The sequence below is a fragment of the Artibeus jamaicensis genome, unplaced genomic scaffold (assembly GCF_021234435.1).
Source record: "Artibeus jamaicensis isolate MK-2021 breed Jamaican fruit bat unplaced genomic scaffold, CSHL_Jam_final contig_923, whole genome shotgun sequence".
Classification (NCBI taxonomy): Eukaryota; Metazoa; Chordata; class Mammalia; order Chiroptera; family Phyllostomidae; genus Artibeus; species Artibeus jamaicensis.
Window position 1 is genome coordinate 3,900,921 of NW_026522014.1, and position 20,502 is coordinate 3,921,422.

Sequence of the window (20,502 nt, forward strand, 5' to 3'; positions counted from 1 at the left end):
GAACCAGTGAGAGTGAAAACAGCAAGAGCTGCTGGGGCAGGATGAGTGCCGTGAGGGGGACAGAATCGGATTTAAACGTGTCACGAGGGAGGGGGAGCAGGATCAGACCTGCAGCTGTGTCGTCCCCCAGGGCTTGAAACAGAGCTGGAGCCCTGAAATTACCAAGGAGAGAGCATTTTGCAAGGAGCTTGGGGGCCCTCAGGGCTGAGCTTTTTATTCCTTGGCATCTAAGGGTGTTAAATCAACCTGTGCTGATTCTGACTTCTAGCCAGGTAAAAACCAGGGAGATGCAGGTCACAAATCAGAGAGCCGAGGCTTCTGAGGCACCGTGATCTCCAAAGGTTCACGTTTCTAACCCGCCATCAGCCGACTCCTTTTTCAGATAAGAAAACCTTAGACTTCTTTTATTACAGTAATATTGGAGGTTTACAGTCCCTCTTGTTCAATCCTAAATCCAAAATGGTCTGACAACAGATTTCTAAAATAATTTTGTGACAAACTCACTTGGGGGCAAAAATGGCTGAAGCTGACAGGAGATTATTTACAATTTCTATGTACTTCACTTAGTGGAAATAGTCCTATGCAAAAATATTCACGTGTCTGAGCAGAGAGTGCCTCCTCCCCCACCCTGCTGTGGTAAAATGCCATTGATGGAGAACACATCTTTCTACCTTTCAGAAATGGGAAGAATTATGAATTCCAAAATCATCTAGCCCCAAAGATTTCAGAGAGGAGATAGCCAACCCACATATTGTTTTCCGTAAATGTTGGTGTATTTATTTATCCCTGAAGGATAAGGAATACTTTGTTTTCTCCTTCCTTCACAGATAAAACGGGTGCAGGAGGGGTGAAGCAAAACAAATGTAAATGGGGCTGGGGATGCTCTGGTGCTGGTAAACTGTAGCTGTAGCTTTGGGTGGCCCCGGGCCCTCAACATAAGTAGGTATTTTAAAGGACGGAAATATAGACTTCTACCTTTTTTGCAATTAAAAAATAAACATGGATTTCGACCTGGAACTGCATCATCCCTTTGCAGAAAGCCTGAACTGCAAAGAGCTGCTCAGCCTAGTGACTCACGGTGCCACGGCGCCACCTTTCTTCCAGATTCGGAATCAAATCTTCACACTGCCACTAACCCGACTTGCTGGCGGAAGCTTCAATCCACAGCACTGCAAGAAAACAATTCCTTGGCACTCAAATCATAAAGAGCTGCAAAAGGGGGGCAAAAAAAATGTGTTTTCTTCCCTTTGGTCCCTGAGCAATTAAATTTGTAACTTAATCCGATGTTAGGGAGTGTGGGCCATAGACCCTCCGTATAATTACTTTGTACCTAGTGAGTCATTTTACGCACTAGACATTTTAATTTACAACCTGCTGCATTGCAGTGCTTTCCTGGGGTTTCTGCTGTGTAACACGATATTCTTTTATTGGCTGGGGCTTGAAAATTATAGATACACTTTCTCAGTTCTGATTTTTCTTTCTTTTCAAATTTCAGTTGCAAATCAAACATGCAGTTACAGAAGCAGAGATTCAAAAATTGAAGACCAAGGTAGGCACCACCAATCAGCACATGGTGTTTGAACAGTACCTTTTAAACTTTGGAGGCTATGAATAAATGCCGCCCTAGGAATAAGGGGTCGGTTCATGTACACGTGAAAGAATGCAAATATCAGACTCATTTCCACTGTTGGATGCCCAGAGGAACCTGCGAATAAGAGCACGCATCCTGGAGTGTGAGCAGCACTGTGCCCCGTAGGGAAAATTGCACAGCATTTTACAAATACGTATTTACATATTTACACATACGGGGTTTCCTCTCACCTTTCCCCTCAGAGTATATTTAATGGTTCACACACCAAATTACATTTTGACCACTAATTCCTTAGGCAGAAGCGATTACTCTGTATCCCTTTCTCTTTGTCTTATTTTAAGTAGGTGTATTCATTTGGTTTTTTATTTATTCATCAGAAACAATGTATTTTAACATAGTACATTAATTATTTTGTATAGAAAAAAATCCATTTCTAATAATTAAATATTATGAAGCTTAATATAATATATGAATAATTGCTTGTTGGTGCCAGATGTTACTGGAAATTTTTAGTCATTTAGTTCATATTTGAATCTGCTGGGGGAAGAACAGGTCATGATGAAAGGCTTTACGTATTTTAGTCTCTAGATAATACAAGATTCACAAGGGCATTTTATTGGTGAGTTGTAAGGTTCTTATCAGTTTCTAAAATTGTGTCTAGTTTTATCAAGTATGTAATTTCAGAGATTTAAAAGTATCTTTTGAATTACTTTTAAAACAGTATTCTTTATCGTTTTTGTGATCTTCTAAAAATTAAGACATAATTCCTTCCCCACCACTAACAATCTGTTTTCCTGTTCACACTAAACACTTGTTTCAGCTTTTCCTTGTGTTTTTAATGGAGATGAATTTGCAAGGCTACTTTGGTTAAATGGTATTCTGTATTTCTGTAGCTAATATTTCTGTAGCTCGTTAGTCAAAACATGTCTATATATCATTCATGGTATCAGCCAAGCTCTGTGAATAATAATTTTTAATTAGTAGTGGTTGGTAAATAAACAACTTGAGGGCAAAACAGTGCTTAACAAAGGGTGCAGTAAAATCCCAGTCCCATTTTAAGTTGCTATTGTTTCTTGGCATAGAATAGAAGAACAGAAGTATTTCTTTAATTGTTGGTTACAGTTAGGGAGAAGATTCCCCTGTGATTGTAAGTGCTTTAACAAAGCTTATGTTTTTGACTATAAGCATTTAATTTAGAAATCCTGTAAGTTAGTATTTTGTATTTTTCTCATCATTATTATTGGCATATAATATCCATAGATTAGGTTACCTTACTGCAACTCTTTATGTCCGTGTTGGTAACACAATTTTTAATTTTGAAATGTTTTTCATTGTTATTTACTTTGTACTCTGTTTTGCAATACATTTAGTTTAAAATATGCATAAACACTTTTTTATTTGTTGAATGCTATATAATTTGGGGATGTCTTAGATTTTAAAAATTGATAGTTTATAATGATTCAGCACCCTTTTGAACCTCAAAAAAGGCATGTGAAACAGATGAAGCACTAGTTTAAAGGTCAGATAATTATTGTGAACAAATGACGTTGGACCCCTCACCTAAAGAATCAACCTTGACAGTCCTTAGAAATAAGGGGGTAGAACTAGTATATTACCTATTCCTAATAGTCCCTGGAAGTAGAAACCACAAGAAGCTGCCTTTCTCTTCCATTGGAGGAGTTTAAATTAATTTGACAATAATTAATTTTTTTACTTACACTATCTTTTATTACTTTTATGAAGATTGGGGTTTATAAGGCTCAGAACACTACCAGCAAAATAATGAGCTAGAAACTATTCAATGTATGTCAATTGAAATCAAGGATGTGATAATATTATCAAAAGGAATAAAAACAAAAGTAACTAACATTTATCAGATTTAGTACTCTGCACAAGGAGCTGTTCCAAGCACACTGGTGGTAGAGAACGTAAGTTACTTGCCCAGGGTTTAAAGGCCGACAGTGGCATCTCGATGGCTAGGTATGGGAGACCCGACAGGTGCTTGAATCATGGAATGGGGGAGGCACTTGTAAAGTTCATGATTTTCCAACCACTTTGCTGTACATCTCAAATTAACACAGACTAATGTTGAATGTAAACCATAAATGAAAAAATAATTACTAATCACTAAAAAAGAAGTGAGGGGATTAAGAAGTACGAATAGATAGTCACAGAATAGCCACAGGAATGTAAAGTGCAGTATAGGAAATGGAGCAGCCAGAGAACCTACACATGACCCTTGGCCGTGAACAACGCTGTGGGGGTGGCCTGAGCTGGGGGGGAGGTGCTGGGTGGAGGAGGAAAAGGGGGGAAATTGGGACAAGTGTAACAGCCTGATCAATCAAATATAATTTTTTTAAAGTACATTAAATGTAAAAAAAGGCCAATAGTGGCGGAGCTGGGATTCAGATTTAAACCTAATGGCTCCAGAAGCCTCCCCCTGCCGACCAGTCAGCCAGCTCTGCTTCTGCCCCCCTCCTCCATGCTCATCTCCCTTCCCTCCCTTTCCACTTAATTCTTTTCACATATAATTACACGTGTTTGTTTGTTTTTGTAAATCTCTGAAGAAACCTGTGGAAATGCATTAGGTAGGGTTAGTCAGACTCTGAAACAATTTTTACTGCTGCCTGAACTTCACACCGTGCGCTGTGATGGAAAAATACTGGAGTTGGACTGAAACCCCTGTGTTGTCACTTACGCACTGTGTGACCTTGGACGAAGTATTTTCCTTTGCAAGGCTTCCATTTTATAATCCATGAAATTATGAAAATAATGCCTGCTCCCCTCCTTTCAAGGTGTTTGGTGATTGAATATATGTAACCATTGAGTTTAATCAAGAACGTGGTATAGACATGTGAGGGATTTTTGTTAGAAAAGTACCCAGATTCTCTTTGCCCTGACATTTTTTTAAACCAGCTTCAAGCAGCAGAAAACGAGAAAGTGAGGTGGGAACTAGAGAAAACTCAACTCCAGCAGAATATCGAGGAGAATAAAGAGAGGATGTTGAAGCTGGAGAGCTACTGGATCGAGGCCCAGACACTGTGCCACACAGTGAACGAACACCTCAAAGAGACGCAGAGCCAGTACCAGGCCTTGGAGAAGAAGTACAACAAGGCTAAGAAGCTGATCAAGGACTTCCAACAAAAGTAAGCAGCTTCTGATGACCAAAGGACACTTGCGTTCATGTAGAGAAGGTTTATATTCAATCATTTTTTAATGTCTAGTGGAATAGAAAAGTGGAACAGAAAAGATCCTCTCAGAGTCACCACTCTAAGAAGCATAGTTAAAGCCAAAAATAAAGACTAAGTTTTGGAAAGCGCTGCTATTATTTTTTTTGTAGGAGATTATGTTTTGTTTATTGTATCAATTTTTGGAAACCATTTACATCATGAAATTTTCTTTGGCTCACTAATCATTAATAAGAACTGTTAAAACATTTGAATCTCTGTCCTTTTGGAAACATCCCTGTGATTCAGAAGCAGGACGGTACGTGCAAAGCCACAGTTGGGGCCTTGCCGAGGCCGTTTCTGTCTCTGTTCTTATCATCGGTAACTGCGGAATTTTCCCAGGGCAAACAGAATAAATATTGACTAGCAAGACCCCGTGCCCTGCCATTTCCCAGTGGTAAGAGAGAGACCATCAGCACACATTCTGCTGTTGAATTTCAACAGCTTTTTCTGAGCTGATGCTGCTTTGCCTCCATCTGTTGGATGGTGGTGTAATTTCAGGGAGACTGACCAAGGAGATTTTTATTGGATTTTTCCATCAGTTACTTCTGGCTAACTACAACAATAAAAAGGAATGTCAGTATCTCTTCTGGCCATGCCAAGCCTTCAATATATAAAAGAAAATGCTATAGAAATAAAATATAAAAATAACAAAGTTAAAAAAAAGACAGATGGGAGCTGACACAACTCTTCTTAACACACTGAATTTTAGGGCATTTGCAGATTTTAATTAAAAAAAATAAGCCCTGACTGGTGTGGCTCAGTGGATTAAATGCCAGCCTGCGAACCAAAGGGTCGCCGGTCGTCAATTCCCAACCAGGGCACATACCTGGCTTGCAGGCCAGGCCCCCAGCAGGGCATGCACGAGAGGCAACCACACAATTTATTTATTAAAAAAATAAATAAAATAAAATGGAAATTATAATCTAAAAAAGTTTGAAAGGGGGAAATTGCTCTTCATAACTGTTAATTCAGCACATCACTATTTTAATTTTTCTTGCCAAACATATCATAAACTCTAATGTAATAACTTTATAATAAGTTTTGCTAAATTTGCATTCTATATTCCAGGCTCTCAAAGTGGAGATGTTTCTCCTCCCCAGTTATCCTCACTTGTGTGAGTGACAGCTCCCCTCAGCTCTTCGGACCCCCCAGCCCTTTTCCACCGTCATTCATAGGAAACCTTCTTATAATTATCTCACCTTTCAGTTCTGTCAGTTTACTAGGTTTATCACTTTGTGCATGGAGAATTATATCTACCTAGCACGTAATTATCTCCACTAAATTGCTCAAGGTGGGTCATTAGTTTATTAGCTCTTATCTAAAGATATGTGGGTGCTCTAGAATCAGGAGATAGAGATGAAAGGCTTAGTAAGTAGAATCAAAGCATTTTTATTTGCTTTGTGATCCATTAAAATATTTTACTTGCTTTCATTGCTATATACCTTTTCTCTAACTGTAACTGAGTTTTCTTTCTTTAAATAGCTGTATTTATTATACCACTGCAATTTATTGCTTCCGATAAGAACTTCCAAATGTTTTCTCATTTTTTGAGTGTTTGATGCAATCATACCTTATTATTTTCTTCTTAAGAGAACTTGATTTCATCAAGAGACAGGAGGCAGAAAGAAAGAAAATAGAAGATTTGGAAAAAGCTCACGTTGTGGAAGTTCAAGGCCTACAAGTACGGGTGAGTTATGAAATCAAAGCCACTTAATAATGGGGTAGATTTGCCTGGCCCTTGGACAGAAGTGCTGGTTTAGAGTTTTATAAATGGATTTTTTCCCCTTAGATTAGGGATTTGGAAGCTGAGGTGTTCAGGCTACTGAAGCAAAATGGGACTCAAGTCAATAATAACAACAACATCTTCGAGAGAAGAACATCTCTTGGTGAAGTCTCTAAAGCAGATACCATGGAGAACTTGGACGTCAAGCAGATGTCTTGTCAGGACGGCCTGAGTCAAGGTTTGTTTAGCCTGCTCACAAACATTGTTTTTAATGCCTGTAAAATGTGGCTTTACATTCTTTTTCTTATCCAGGGCTTTAAAAGCTGAAAATGCCTTCCTGCCTTGGGAAAGAAGAAAAGCTTTATCAAAAGAATTTATCATTTAGTGCTACTCTGATATCAAAAATAAATGCTTTGATGTAAGGGAACAAAATTCTAACTTAAGCCAAATACTTTAAAACCGTCATAATGTTGATAAACTTAATAAACTGCTTTAAAGTGATAGTTTATCTCATTCTGATTGAACTACACTACTTTTATTTTAATGAGTAAGGCTTGAAATTTTTAAATCACTAAAGATCTTTTACATAACATCAGAAGGCTGACTGTTTACTTCCAGCTCTTAGAATTCATTTGAGTTAAAAAGTTCTATATAAGTTTTGTGTTTTTCTCTTGCTGTCCAAAATGTAATTCTCATTCTTTTATTCTGTCAAAGACCAAAACACTGGACACATTTTCTTTATAAAAATGGTTGTCTCCTTTCATACACCAGCCGTAAGTAAATCACCGATTTTCTCCCACACATACACACCCAGACATAAATTGTGTGTGTGTGAATGTGAGTGAATGTTTCAGTGTCTGTAGTCCATATACAAATTAGAAAATGCACAAGAATTTGTCATTATAAATACACAGGAGGATGTTTAACTCTTGGTGAAAACAGCTACCTGGTGACTCCGGGGCAGGAAGACCGAGTGGCAGTGCCAGGTCGGGGCCGGTCGGGGCCGGGTCGGGGCTGGGTCGGGCAGGCCAGCCCTGGGCACGGGCCCGCTCTGCTCGCTGGGAGGCTACTTCCCTCGATGGTCTTTCCCACCATCACTGGAGCATTGAAATTTCTCCAGTGAAACTCTTTTATAAACAAGTATTTGGAGCAAATTGTTAACTTTTAGAGCGAAACTCTTAGCCATCAAAAATGAAAAGTATCAGAAATCTTCATTTGAAACTAAAGTGATATCTAGAAATGTGCATGCATTCACTAGTTTAATATCCCTTTTCTGGGTTTTCTCTTACAAAGATATAACCTCTGTATAATGCCTCCTGGGCAGCTTAAATTCGAGTCTTTAGCTCTGGCACTGCCACCTACTGAAGAGCTGTGTGACTTCATTAAGGTCCTTCAGCTCAGCGGGGACGGTTTTACTGCCTGTTATATATAAATAGGAACGCTTTCTCTCCCACCCAAGGGTGTATTGAGGCTGTAGGACTGACTTAGTCTGTGAGGTGAAAGAAAGCATTTAGAGCTTTTATAGAATTACAGTTTTTATATCTGGAACTTCATAATAGTGATTTTTAAAATAAGATTTTAGAAATCAAACCCATGTTTTTTTCCTGTTTTTGAATATTTTAACTCTTAAAAGCAGTTGTGCTTCATAGTAAACATGTGCCCTGCCGTGGTGTCTGCACAGGCTCGATCAGCAACCAGGACCTTCCCAGAGGCCGGGTCATCTCCGCTCAGTTCTTTCAGCTCAGAAATCTGTATCTTGTCAAACATGTAATTAATGATGTTTATGAAATTCTATGACTACAGAAGATCAACAAGCTGCACTATTAACATGCTGATTTAGATCAAAACCTTACATTTCTTCTGCACCCGCTTTCCCTTCTCTATCCTCCATTTTACCACGTAATTATCAGTTTCCCTAGCAACACTGTCGGTTCACAGGGAGATGCAGAGAACCCCGTCTGTGCTTGTGCGGTGGAGGTAGAATCAGTCATCTCAGACATTAGTGGTAACACATCAAGAGGCGCTCTTCCAGTTTTGCTGCCAAGGACAGTCAGTGATAAATCTCCTTGAATTTCAATTGCTTGATCACATAAACAAAATGGCTTGGTCAGTAGCTAGATAAGAATGCTTTGGAAAGCACTTTTCTAAATTGATCCTTCGCCTCTGTTGCTAGGGAACGCTGAAGTCCTAGAGGTTTAGAAAAGGAAATAAAACGTCCGACCAGACACAGACCAAGAGGCGCTTAAGGATCCCCCCAGCCCCGTCTCCAACACATGCCTCGTTGCAGCAGGGAGCGTCCACTGGCTGCAGTCTGTCCGTCCTACCAGTTCCTGCCCCTCAGACCCAGTACTCTGTGCTGCCCCGGTCCCTGCCCCTGGACACGGTCCAGTTCGGATTTGCTTCCCAAGCACTGGATGTTTTATTGATTAGCATACTTTCAGGCTGTGAGGCAGCTCAGGGAAGCAAAAGGATTATCAAGTATAAGTCAGTGAAAACGATGTTCGAATGAAGTAGTAGAAGAACGAGCAGGGAAGGGGAGAGCGAAGGGCTCAGAAAGGAAAGAGGAGGAAAAGGACAGCAACTGAGCAGCTGTTTCCTCACACGCACTCCTGTTCTTCTGGGGCACAGTGTCCCAGGGGGAGGATGCATTGTGTGACTCTCAGAATCAAATTATTGTAAATTTTTAGAATGATAAAACCACTTTTCAAAGTATGCACAAATTTACCACATGAAAATTATATCTCGACATCGTTTGTTTGGTTCTCTGTCAACTAAGGCCACTTAAATAGCTCATTAAATTTTTTATAGAATATATACACACCTTTATTATTCAATACATTTGAATGCTCTTTTTTTTATCATAACACACAAAGCAAAAACAATAATTGTCTTCTCACTGAGAGCCCGAACAAACCTTAAATCCCTCTAGGTTTGTGACAGTCTTGTGGTCCAGCGTTACACATGTTCCAGATGTGAAAGATACGTTTGCCGTGCTGCCGTGTTGAGCGTTTGTCATTCCTTAGTGCTGGAGTAACTGAGTAACAGCAGTTGTGTACGTTGTACCTAAGTGCCCTGGAGTGACTAGACACGTCTGTGGCTCCGGACCTAGTTATGTCCACATCGGACTGAGAGCAGCGGACAGGCACGTCAGAGAGACCGTGGTAGGGGAAAGGGTCGCAGTCTTAGTGCAATTGGATTCCCTAGAGCAGTCGCTTAAACAACAGGCTCTTCCTTAGCCTCCACTTATTCCAGGATTCTTACGATAATACTGTTCTCAGCTTCAAGTATTTTAAAGGCAGTTTGTTAATGAAAAATTATGCGTATTCCATAGAGACACTGAAAGGAAGGCTAGGACTGATGGGCAGAAATTGCGTGAAGGCAGATTACGTAAGTGCCATACCTTCAGAAAAGTGGTCTGGAACACTGACTGGTGGCTCACAGACTTGTAACAACGGGAAGAGTGGCTGCTCAGAAGACAGATCAGTGTTTGGGCCTCCTAAATGTACAATGGGCTCCATGATTTGTAGGATGGCCAGGAGCAGGGTAAGGAAGCTAAAGTGCGTTATGTAAGAACAATAAATAGAAGATGGATTTTCAGAAATGAGAGGGGGTTGAAGGAAAGAAAAATGTGGATAAAATCAGAATCGTGTGTCCCTGATGTGTAGATGGTAGGTTCAAGGTGGAGCCGTGTGGCAGTGGTGGGCCATCAGATGTTCTGGGATTGACTGGGGGCTTCCATGCCTAAGAGGGGTCTGTACTGCCTTCTGTGTGCATGGTGACCGATGCACAGGGTGGATGCACGGCAGGGGCTGTGTCATGTAGTCCCAGGGTCTCTGTGACTTTTTTACAAGAGACCGATTATCACAGCAACAAAAAGATAAGATAGCTGACATGAGTTCAGCAAAAGCTCAAGACCTGTGGAAAGACATTCACAGAGACCTACATAAATTGGAGAGGTGGGAAGCTTCACTGTTGTGAAAAATGCCATTATTCAGAATTAATCTATATGTCCCATGGAGTTTCAGTTAGAATTTAAATAAGGCATTCACTTATTTACTTATTCACTCATTTATTTATTTTAGAGCTTAACAAGATGTTTTCAGAACATATACGGAGCATGTTCTGAAGTTCAGGAGTATCTCGACTACTTGACCCAGAGTCGTCGAGATACTCCTGAGGAAGTACAGTTTGCGAGGACTTGTTCTGTCAGAGACAAGGTTCATTGTAAAGTAACAGTGCCTGCTGCAGTGTGGGGCAGTCTCACCAGCTGACAGGTAGACCCGTGCCACAGAGTGGAGTCCGGAAACAGACCGGCCCCTTCATGCCAATTTGAGAATAATATGGAGCTGACGCTGCCGGTCAGGGGAGAAAGGGTGAGCCAGCAAGTGCTGCCAGGAAAATCTGCTGTGTGCACAGAGTAGAATGAAGTTGATTCGCCTCATAGCATTCGTGAAATGGATTCCAAATGAATTAAAGATTCAAATATGAAAGGCAATATTTAAACCTTTTAGAAGGAAATGTAGGAGAATGTTTATATGATTTCCTAAGATGCAAAATTCCAAATCATATAAATGGTTGATAAATTTGACCACAGTAATACTAAAAAAGTCTGATCTTCAAAGACACTATAAAGAATTTGGAAAGAGAAGTAAAAAATTGAGAGAAGATATTTGTAGCCCATACAATACAATAAAAAAAAAGGGTTGTTATCCAGAATATACTAAAAACTCATAACAATCATAGGAAAATAGAACTAAATGGACAAAAGACATAAGCAATTCACAGAAGAGAAACCCCAAGGTTGGTGAACATGTATAAACATCAGCATTATTAGTAGAAATCAAGTGGCTGACAAAGATAGTTTTACAGTAACATATGATTGCTAGCATGTAGAAAGTAAGAGAAAATGCATACAGCAATTTTTGTTAAAACGATTTGGTATTATCCAGTAAAATGAAAGATGTGTACATTCTTTGGCCCAGTGAGTTCATTTCTATAGGTGTGCACGCTCTCTGGAAATGTGCCGGGTGAACTGAGAGACACGTTCAAAAGTGCAGAGTCTCGCTGTCTGTGCCAACTGCAGCACAGAGTCAGCCCTGATCATGTCCTTCAACTTGAGCCAACAACCAAAGAAATGATTTGCAGAATGCTCTGTACCGTTCATTAGCATGTACATAAAGTTAAAGAGCAAGCAAAACTGATCATCACATTCTTTAGGGATACTTTGTGGCATAATTAGGAGAAAAAAAATCAAAGGTTACAACTAGAAATGGGGCACAGAGAGGGCTTCCAAAGTACTAATTTTGTTTTTTTAGGCTTTTGGTGGGAGATACATGGCTACCTTTTTTCTCCTTTTTCTATGGCATACACATATGATACCAAATTTTTGGTGACATAAAATATTTTAACATAAAAATTTAACTAACATACTTGAAAGATAGGAATGAAAACCACACAGGGTATTTTTTAGGCTTAAAATAACAGTCTAGCCCTGGCTGGTGTAGCTCAGTGGATTGAGCGCTGGCCTGCAAACCAAAGGATCACGGTTCAATTCCCAGTCAGGGTACATGCCTGGGTTGCAGGCCAGTTCCCAGCAGGGGATGCACGAGAGGCAACCATACATTGATATTTCTCTCCCTCTCTCCTTCCCTTCCCCTCTAAAGATAAATAAATAAAATCTTTAAAAAATATATTAGTCTAATTTAGTAAGGAACAAAAAAGCCAGCACTTGGCAGACATTTATGCCCATGAAGTGCCTGAGGTCGTCCTCCAAGAAATCATTCTGCCGAGGCTGCAACCGTGTTGCCTCTGTCCTTCTTGCCTCTCCACCCTGACCCCCGAGCCCCTGGTGAGGGCGGCTGTGAGGCCAGGCCAGAGCCCGGCCACCACATCTCCTTCACTTCCTGATAGAGTCCGAGAGGACACGCAGCATTCACTTTTAACACTGCAACCCAGAATTTTACAACAAAGTCAAGGGTGTGATTAAAACCGGAATTCATCAAATGGGAAGTCTTTAAAGGGGAAGGGGATGCTAGCGCCCTGTTACCAGGAGTGCCCCACACAGCGGTCAGGCGCAGAGCGCTGCGGGATTGCCCCAGCCGTGGCACTGTCTGGCTCTGGGCTGGGGCGCGGAGAACTCGGGTGCAGCCAGGCTTGCTGCACCGTGAATCCTTATGCGATCTCTTGGTAGACTTTCCCAATTTTCATTTTTTCCAGAACAAATTGTTTTTCATAACTCAATCCCTGATAAATCATTTTGACCGTGAGATATTGTAGAATTGTACTAATTACAGGGTGAACATTCCCAGCAAATCACTATGGAAGATTTTAAGGAGCCCACCAAATGAATGAGAAATCAATACTTATTGATTGGTTTTTGGCATGTCATTAAACCAAAAACCTGTCCTCTTACACAAAACACAAAGCACCTGAAGTGCCTGTGAAGTTTTGTGCTAGTTTTGCGCCTGTCTCTGTATTTGCTGCCAAATCAACAAGGCGTTCAAAAGGAGGCATCTGGTTGCAAAATGACAGCTGTCCTTGGTTCGTATTTCTCACTGCACCTCGGCAAGTTCGTAGACGTCACCAGACCCTGCGGTCCCACTGAGGTATGCATTAGTACGAGAAGACACCTGAAATTGTTTTGATAGGAAATGAGTTATTTTGTCAGAATGAGCTAAGGCTTAGTTATTTTCTATCCATTTCAGGGGAAGTAGGCTACTTTGTATGTTATTTTGGCTTTTAAGTTTTACTTATTTGCAGTGGAGCTATAAGGTAGATTATGATCTTCTGGAAGAAAAGACTGTTTTCACCCTGATGTGGGATATAGCCCCTTTTCAAGAAAACTCCACAAGCGATTCTGAAATGTTTCTTGCATTTTATGCATATACTCTGGTTCAGCATGAAATTCTAATTACACAGACTGGAAGCTGCCATGTTGTTACGCTAGGATCAGGAAGGGGAGTATAAAACGAGGAAGGAGAAGAGGATGCACGGAGCGGTTTGTATGTGAAGTGCATTCATGTAGATTGGGACGGGCCACACATTCCACTTAAGATTTCTGCCAGCCAAGAGGGAAACGCGGTCAATCGTGAGGTTACAGCATCTGTAAAATCAAACTCAACAGTGAACAGCTACTTCTGGAATCAGAAAGAGAAAATTCTCTTTGTGTATGTGCTTTTGCACAGGTTGCCAACCATATTGTTTCAGTGGTTGTAGTATCTAGATTGTGAAGATTTTTAATAGTAATGTGAGCCAGTGATAGTAGCCCACATCAGTAACATGGACTGTAATAATAATTACAGCAATAGGTTGTAACTCCACAACCTATTGTAGCTCAATTCCTTCAAGTGGACATAAAGCAATATTATATTGTACTTCAATACTGTATAGTAATTATACCTGAGACCTAGAGAAAATTCCACTTATGAGGAAACTTAAGGAACATTAGGAAGTAGATATACTGAAAAACTATCGCTTGTGAATTTTTTTATGAAACAGAAGGGTTCCGGGGCATGAAAAAAGCCATCTGGATTTTTATTTTGGTTTTAAAATTGTTTAATTTATTCAGGATACATTATCAAAGACCTAGTTTTTTAAACATAAGTTTGGTTTACAAATCACTATTAAAGAAACTTTGAATAATATTTAGTTCCTATTTGCAAACTTAGCTAAGTGAACATCTACATTTAAACTTGCATTTATAAATTTGTTGTGTTTGATTTCCTTTGTAAAATACTGTTATTAGCAACTGACAGTCTTCACGAGTGCTTAGGAAATTCTGATACATATACCATGTTATACTTACAAGGGCCATGAACCTTAAGTTTTCTTAAATCTTCTAGTGCTATACATATCTGGTCTTACTATAGTCAAAGGGTCTTACATTCCCATGGCTTCTTTTGCCAACAACTGTCATCTCAGGTAACTTAGGTTATTTTTCTACCAAAGCCGTAAATCTGAATTCTTCCCATACTATTCATGAAAGTTATAGTATTAAAATACATAATTTGGGGAGTTGCCTAATTAGTTAATCAAGGAAGTTATAGTCTTGAAATATATAATTTGGGTAGTTGCCTAATTAGCATGCTTGGGATTACTAATGTCTAGAGATTTTGCACTGAGAAACTGATTAGAGTCTTGCAGTCCGCCTTGAGTGAGAGCACAGAATCTTCTTTCGGGTTGTCATGTCAAAGACACTGCGATGTCCAGAAGAGGACATTTACACATCTCACCTAGACCCAACGTTCGCATGTGACTTCATAGTTCTATTCTACTCACAGAAGTCTGCAGTTCCCAGCCAGGTAGATTTTCCATTTCTTTGAATTGTAGGTTATGCAGATCTTTTCTATCAGACTGTAAAGACATCCGACACTGAAGGACTCCTAACATTTAAATGCCTTTGTCTGTTGTCTACATCTACATTCTGTAGCTCTTCATAGTCTGTGACTCAAACAAGTCTTCTGAAAGCTTCAAATGGTACATGGCAGGATCCGGGCTGTCTCACAGTTCCTTCCTGCCTCGCAGCCACTGCCTCTACGGCAGTCTGGTGGCGTCACTTAAAGAGGCGCTGCTGGTACACAGCTAGCAGAATGTGGACCTCTCCGCTCTGCGAACAGAAGGACCGGTTGACTTTAAGCTGAAAAAAGCTAACTTTAGGTATCAGACTTCACTGAAGAACACATAACCAAATTACGCTTCAGAGGGCATATGGATCATTTTGAGATTGCATTTATTGACAAAGAGGTAAAAAAAAGAGAAAGTCCTTAATATATTTCAGAGATTAGCAAATGAATTGTACAGTTCATGCAACAGTAAACCCAGTCCTAATTAAAAGATTAGGAAACAGCAATAATCTTCTACTTGTTCTGAAATGATAACAAACCAGCTTTCTAAAATTTAATAAATATGACTTGGCTTACAAAATTTATCAGCTTTTAATAGTTATAAAGAAACCAACTTTTAATAATGTTTTGGGTGAGAGGTGCCCATGGACAGGCTCCTAACTGAGGTGTTATAAGATGAGCTGAAGCTGTGTTAACTTGGCCTCAGATGACTTTCTGATTCAATACATCTCCCCGATACAACGCCCAGACAGTAGCCACTGGAAGCTTATCCATGGGGCCTTATTTAGGCCAAATATTCAGGCGGTCGGTACTGCAGCAAGGCAGGCAGACAGTCTCCATAGATCTCACGATAGAGCAGCTTCCTCCCCTGAGAGACACACAGATCTTGACAGTTACCAAGACTAATATTGGGAAGTACTGAGTCTTAAAACACAGATTAGAATGGATTGAATACGTCTGTAAAAGAAAATGTGTTCCATGTATTTTTTCCTTTGCTTATTGTAACTACATAAGTAATGCATAAATGCAAAAAAGTATATAATACAAGAAAATTTTAACATTACAAATAAGATTCCAGTACTGTTGGTTGACTAACATCTCCAAATCTAATATCTTCTTTGGAAGTAACCACCGCTATCAGTCTGAAGTGTATCTTTCTCATGTTTTTTTCCCTCGGCAATTACATGCATGTATTTATCATTAGACAATATATATTTATGTTGCTGTTTTTTAAACATTTATGGTGAATATACACATTGTTCCACAACTTGAGTTAGTCACTTAATATCTTGCTAAGCTTCTCACTGTCAGTGAATAGACATTTATTGATTACTTATTACGTACCAGTCATTCTTCTAAGCACTTATATGTCTTCTTATGCACTTAGTCCTCAAAATGCAATTATTGTATTATGTTATTATCATGTCAGTTTTGCAGTTGAAGATTCTGAGGGACAGAGAGTTTTGGTAAATTGCCCAATTTAGTGGCAGAGCCACTGTTCTGGATTCTTTTCAAGGAAGACTAACTCCCCGACTACCTCTGTGGTAACTACTTATCACCACCCCCGTGCAATTCATAAACCTGCCTCCCAGTGCTATACGGGTGCACCCAAAGCCCCATGGGCCCAGCCTTTATGAACTCGCAGTTACTGTGAGTGATATGCACCAAGCGTCTCATTATGTTCAGCATTTCAGTGATAACAGCACAAGCCAGGCAGCGCAATGGTGTAAGTAAGGTCTGACTGCGTCTGGGGAGAGTAACGCGCATGAGAATGTGGAGTGGACCCCATTGTCATGCCGCTCCACTCCTCTGCTTCCCCTGCCGCCGGTGTCTGAGCCGTGGGCAGCATCCATTTACGTCACAAATAACGTCAATCCAGTGAAAAAGCCTGAATGACTCACAGCATTACTTTAGGGAACTGATCTCCGTGTGATATGATATATGGCATCCTAATTTCACAGAACATTTTTCATAACAGCTGCTAAAGTCATACTCAAATCTATTACATTTCTTTTAAAGTATCCAATTCAAAGCAGTAATGAGGCTATTCTTAAGATGCAGGGATACTGAGGTGGAGTCCCACCCACTTAAAACTGCTCTATCATCAGCTACTTTGTATCTTTTCTGTATTTGTCTGGCTATGTGTATCGATCCTCTTGAGTCTGCTTTTCTTTTGTATGTCTAGTTGAATTTGAGTCAGAAAAAAAAAGTCTATTTCAGAGACTTGAGGGTCTAAGAAAGAACAGAAAAGAAAGGAGAAAGGAAAACAAACTTTCCTCTGATTCTTAGGGGCAGCAGAGCAACATGCCGTGGAAAAAGGGGCAGAGGAAAGACCCGGAGTCTTGGGTTCACGACAGTAGTCCTGTGCTGTTGACTGAGGTCTCTGTGGGGAGTGGACGATGGCGAGAGAACGTGGCCACCCAAGCCTTACATTTAGTAACACAGAGCTTAGAATCATTACCCAGTGGGATTTCTCCTGACAGCACCAGCACAGAACTGACAGATCAGTTTTTTATGTAAGAATTTTATTTCTTGGATAAATATAAAGCCAAATAAAAACCCCTCGATTATTTTTTCTTCTTGCACTATATACTTCTGGGAATTGGCAAGGGAGCCCTTGGCATGTATGTTTGCTCGGAACATAGCATAAGACCAAAAGGAGGGCTCGAAGAAGGTGGAGTACTTGTGACGTTTGCTCTCAGACTGGAGAGTGACCTGGAAGGACAAGCTTCTGAGGCTGAACTACACCCAGTCTCCTGCACAGGCTAACTGTGTGAACAGTGAGAAGAGAAGCTAGTAACCTTGCGGCCTCCATCTGTGATCTGAGAAAGAACGGTGGGCTGGAATCTTTACGGTTCTTTTGAGTTATAATATTCTGATTCTTGAATGATATGATAGAAAAAGAGAGCGTCCAGAGGTTGAGCAGATCACTCTGCTAGTGCCCAGCAGCTTAACTGCGCTCTCTACACACCTCCTGCTCTGCACCCAGCTCCGCTCACACCGCCGGGGTGGGGGTGATTTCTGGTGTCTCCCGAACAGCGTTCCTTCTGCCTTCCTTCTGGTATAAGAGCTGCTGAAGGGAGTGACCTCAGCTACATCCCACTTTTCCAGTTTTTTACTTTAAAACCTTTCTTCATTTAGAATGTAAGTCACTGATTTGTAGCCCATGCGTAACTACCATAAAGATCTTTATGGCCCTGAGATCTTTGTTCTCAGATACTTAAAAACGATTAGTCAGGTGCCATGCCTGGTTGGCCACTTGGATAATGGATTAAAGGCACTGCTTGTCAGATTCCTGCTGACTTCACCCTTAAAAGATGTAATTCGAGTGTGTGCTTCAGCGGCTAGAACCTAGTCAGCAGTAGCCGATATCAGAGCAGGCAATACCAGATTGCCATTTGGGCGATGACTGATACCAGTACTGGATAGCAGTGGGGCCAGAAGTCCCAGAATAAAGTCTCTGTGTTCTAAGCCCTGCCGAGACACAGTTCTCCCGCTCCCTTACTCTGGCCTTCCCTGGTGATGGAGCGGCTCCTGCAGCCCTGGGTGTCCAGTGCTGCGTTGGGTCCACCGAGGCCAGGGTTTTATCGCAAGTGGAGCCATATTTTCAAAAGTCTGATGAGCTTCCTCCTTAGGTCTTTCTGTCACTAAGTAACCAAAGCTGTTATTAAACCAACCAAACAAGAAGTCATCTGAGAAATTTTTTTCTGTAGTTTTCAACGCTCCCTTAACACACATGTGGGAGGTTGATGGTAGGAGGGCACACGTAGCCTGTTGGAGAAGTAAATTTCCTAGACTAGTCATGTGATAATGTGCTTTTGCAACTGGAAACACAACCCCACTGGCATTAAAATCTTACTCTACTAATTTGGTCAACACTAACTAAATTGAAGTGCACAGAGTAGTAGCCTGGGAGTCAAAAAAGCCAGAATAATCATGGCACCTCCTCAAGTAGCTGTGTAGATGCGGCCAGTTGCTTGAGTTCTCTGAGCTCAGGAAAAGAAACATACTTAGCACTTGTGTCTTGTAGCTCTTGTGAGGGACACAGGACACGGTGTATGTGACAGTGCTTCATGCCAGGGAACATGAAGTCCAAGTACAACACAGATATGCTGTAAAATGTGCATCAATGATAGTATAGAATAATTATAGAATAATATAATAATGTGATTATATTGTCTAATAATTATTATGTTACTGCTTTTATCTATTGGGTGTTTTCACATTTTATATGTAAACAAGAGCTTATAAGGTTCATCCTCTCCCAGTTACCACAATTAATGAACTCTTCATGGGTAGCTGCAAATTTAGATTGTAATGGAAGGAGTAAATTAAAGTGATCACAGAGATTGTTTTTTCTCCATTGACATGTAAAAAATAAAGACTACTCATTAGAAAATATTTAGCTGTCCTTTACATATACCTCAATGGTCTAGCTTTTCTGAATATTCACTTTTCTTTCAAATATAAAAAATGAAAAGCCAAAATCTTCTTTAAATAATGTCATTCAACAGATGTATCCCCTAGGGGCAAATACATTCCTTAGAATCATATGCCAAGTGCTAAGCTCCATAGGTAAGAGAGATACAACCTGAGAAACTTGCTTGTTTTAGTTTTATAATATATCTGGAGTGTACCTTGCTGGGATGGGAGAAATAGACAAAAAAAAACTGTACTTGAAAAATAACTAAATAAAATTAAAAAAAATAATAATACTGTGAAAAGGCATTTCCTGGGGTAATACTACTAAAAGAAATTGTTTTCTATTAATAACAGTACTAGTTATTTTTTTACAATTCAGTTATTTGCTTTATGTTCACAGTTTAAATCCAGAATTTCTTCTAGATCTTCCTGGTTTTCTTTTCCCGCTGCTGTCTCTGTCACCTGTAGGATCTCAGCCAGACCATCATGGCTGCCGCCCATTTCTTGTCTGGTATCACTGAGATTTTGCTGCCAGTGTCTGTGGTCTCTGTATCAATCCTCTCCAAAGGGTTCTGTCCCTGATTGTTTTGCGATGTTCTCTTCTTAGACTTGAATGAAGCAGTCCCAGAGACAGAGCGCCTGGATTCCAAAGCCCTGAAGACGCGAGCCCAGCTCTCCGTGAAGAACAGGCGCCAGAGGCCCTCTCGCACCAGACTCTATGACAGTGTCAGTTCGACAGATGGGGAGGACAGTCTCGAGCGAAAGGTGAGCACCCTGGACCGTGTTCTGACTCACAGTGTCAGGCTGTCTCCTTGTTCTTACAGTTTATTGATTTTCTGCAACCAGATTCGATGCTGTAGTTGGAAATAGCTAAAATAGTTCACTTTTTTGTCTCCAGAATCCTTACTCAACTCAATCGATACATTGTTGTAATTCAGATTCTTTCTGTACTCATTCAGTGAACTAACCAAGAGCATTATCCATATTGTCATATTTCACGATGTTGTTTTTGATATCCAGCAGTTGGTTTTACCCAGCAGGAAATAATGATTGTACAAGTAATTGTTTCCATGTGTCCTAGGTGTCTGTGTTAGTTACAGTGGTAATATGGTGAGCTGTGAACTATGGAGTCTCATTTGTAAACCAGCAAACAAAATTGGTTTTCATGGGTATTCACTTAAAAAAAAAAGGTCA

At 40.3% G+C, this 20,502-nt stretch overlaps 1 protein-coding gene across 1 annotated transcript in view; it reads left to right on the plus strand.

The window, feature by feature from the left end:
- Positions 1 to 20,502, plus strand: part of PPP1R9A (protein phosphatase 1 regulatory subunit 9A) — a 271,034-nt gene that overhangs the window by 217,126 nt on the left and 33,406 nt on the right. Inside the window, 5 exon segments of the mRNA XM_053655080.1 lie at positions 1,496 to 1,549; positions 4,508 to 4,737; positions 6,412 to 6,508; positions 6,611 to 6,782; positions 19,916 to 20,073. Of these exon segments, the coding sequence (XP_053511055.1) occupies positions 1,496 to 1,549; positions 4,508 to 4,737; positions 6,412 to 6,508; positions 6,611 to 6,782; positions 19,916 to 20,073 (711 nt within the window).